The sequence below is a fragment of the Fusarium mangiferae genome (assembly GCF_900044065.1).
Source record: "Fusarium mangiferae strain MRC7560 genome assembly, contig: FMAN_scaffold022, whole genome shotgun sequence".
Taxonomy (NCBI): Eukaryota; Fungi; Ascomycota; class Sordariomycetes; order Hypocreales; family Nectriaceae; genus Fusarium; species Fusarium mangiferae.
This window is the reverse complement of record NW_024573942.1, coordinates 430,636-432,718: the sequence shown is the minus strand read 5'-3', so window position 1 is coordinate 432,718 and position 2,083 is coordinate 430,636. Positions and strand designations below refer to the sequence as shown.

Here is a 2,083-nt window from a genome sequence, read left to right as displayed (position 1 = left end):
TGTTGTTGTACAAGAGTCGGAGTCTGYCAGTAGTTGAACAACGAAATCATCGACTCGGACGTCACCTTTCGTYAGAGACCYCGCCTCTTGGGCCACAAACATGATCAAAGGTCTAACTTCACGTCGCAACAAACGCTTTAGGGTTGCCAAATGCTTGGGGAATGGCCGGTGATCTGGCGAGAATGTTCTCCGAACGCTGCAAGGGACACAATCATGTACATCTCCATTGTTGGTGAGGTCGGTCTGCTCGATGCTGGCGATCTGGAGGGGGTAGCCAACACCCGCTGGATGCGGTGTTTGTTAGTGGCGTCTGTTATCTGAATTGTCTTGCGAGCTGTTCTTTCTGATCAAATGGAGTCGTGGTGACGCGATGCTGATTGCGTTACAGTTGAGACCGATAAAGAGCCAAGCTGACAGAGGAAGCAATTGGCAAAGCCGGTGTCGAGGCAAACAAAGAAGCTTCAAATCAATGTGCTGCAGCCGTAGCAACGGATCCAAGCCATCTTGACCGCTAACTCCGCAGTCAGCACAATGAACCCAAGCGCGTTCGATCGAGATGTCTCGAGCCACCACAGTGAACCGCGAGCCTCTTCAAAGCCTCAATCAGACATTCGGCCATTATCGCACCCCGAAGAACTCTTGCAATACCCCATCGAGCACAAGCTAGCAATCCCCGAAGAACTCAAATCTTGCAACACCAGGAAGACCGATAATACATTCGCTCGGGTTGTAGTCTACAAGAGCCTCGAGACGGTCGAGGAGGAGGCTGTGTGGAACGCGGAGGAGCACGATGCCGTGGACTAGAGCGAGGACGAGAGCGAGGACGAGATCACTGTTGAGCCTGGAGGCGACAGCAGCGAAGGATGACGAAGAGGTGGAAGCTAAGTGTTGGGATCACGTTGAACACGGCCGGGACATTTGGGCCGATGGTTCTATTCATCCCGTAGTTAGCAAAAGACAAACCCAGTACACCACTAGCTGCCCATCTCCCCAACACTTACCCACATAAGGTAGCGACTGATATACTGAGACCGTGATCAACGTAGAGCTGCAGTTTTGCTCTTCCTAGCAGGCGTATAGTTATAACTCCCGTCTGTTTCAGATCCCGGCTCGCTTGAGAGTCTGCATTACTCATCAAAAATGTATCGCAGCAAATTTTGGATGACATCAGCAGACCCCCGCAACCCGTCCTCACTCAATCACAACGAAGCTCATTCCTCTTTGCAATGGAACGCGCGCGCGCGACGCATCGACCAAGCACACCTTTACTCTTTCTTCCGACTTTATCTATTATAATCCCGATAGTCCTTCTGCATCGGCGCGTTCAGCATGGTGACCAAGTCCGACACCAAGCCCTTCCCGGGATACCCCGCTGCCGAGATCCTGTACAGCATGCATCATCAGGACGCGCGATTATCAGCAGGTGGCATAGAGTGACAGCGAAGATCCTGAAGAGCAGCGCTAAGTTTGGCGACCAGCCGTATGTCCCCTGCTGATTACACGCAATGCTGCTGCACAAACTGACATGGCACAACAGAGAGGGCCCTTCCGGATCGAGATTGAAGACATGGGAGCCATGATGACAACGACCATCAAGCGTTACTACGAGAACCCCGAGTTCAACAACCAAGGGCTATCCGACTGCCCCGGATCCCCGCTGGGCGAGAGAAAAGACTGCAGCACGCTCGATCGAAGGCGAGAGGACAAGCATGTCATTCACAAGACGTCTTCCAAGAAGTTCAAGGACAACCCGGACAAGCGGCACATCGCGTACGTGTATTCGCAGATACGAACGAACGAACTCGGCCAGTTTATAATGCAAGAATCCCCTGTTGGATCAAGGTCCAGCGCTTAGGCGACTTTGCCACTACCAAGGCCCGAGGCCTCGCAGCTGTTGGGACATGAGGCTCTAGCAGCCTTCATCAAGCCCATGGATGATGCGGCCGACAACTGCAGAGCTGTGATGTCAGCCGGCGGTGGAGTCTGGGACAGTCACGTACCGTAAAGTGTGTGCGCTATATGCCTGGAGAGTACTAAGAAGTTGACTGCCATGCTTGCGCGGCATGCGAACCTGCAATACTTC

General features: G+C 53.0%; 2 protein-coding genes across 2 annotated transcripts; both read left to right on the top strand.

Annotated features, from left to right (window-relative positions):
* Nucleotides 1-213: 213 nt before the first annotated feature.
* On the top strand, nucleotides 214-804 carry FMAN_14130 (uncharacterized protein; the record flags this gene model as incomplete). Its single annotated transcript, XM_041825637.1, has 2 exons — nucleotides 214-295; nucleotides 524-804. The coding sequence occupies 2 exons, from the start codon at nucleotides 214-216 to the stop codon at nucleotides 802-804; spliced, it is 363 nt and encodes a 120-aa protein (XP_041690997.1).
* Nucleotides 805-1,226: 422 nt separating this feature from the next.
* On the top strand, nucleotides 1,227-1,580 carry FMAN_14131 (uncharacterized protein; the record flags this gene model as incomplete). Its single annotated transcript, XM_041825636.1, has 2 exons — nucleotides 1,227-1,480; nucleotides 1,538-1,580. 2 exons carry the CDS (start codon nucleotides 1,227-1,229, stop codon nucleotides 1,578-1,580), a joined length of 297 nt encoding a protein of 98 aa, XP_041690996.1.
* Nucleotides 1,581-2,083: the final 503 nt, after the last annotated feature.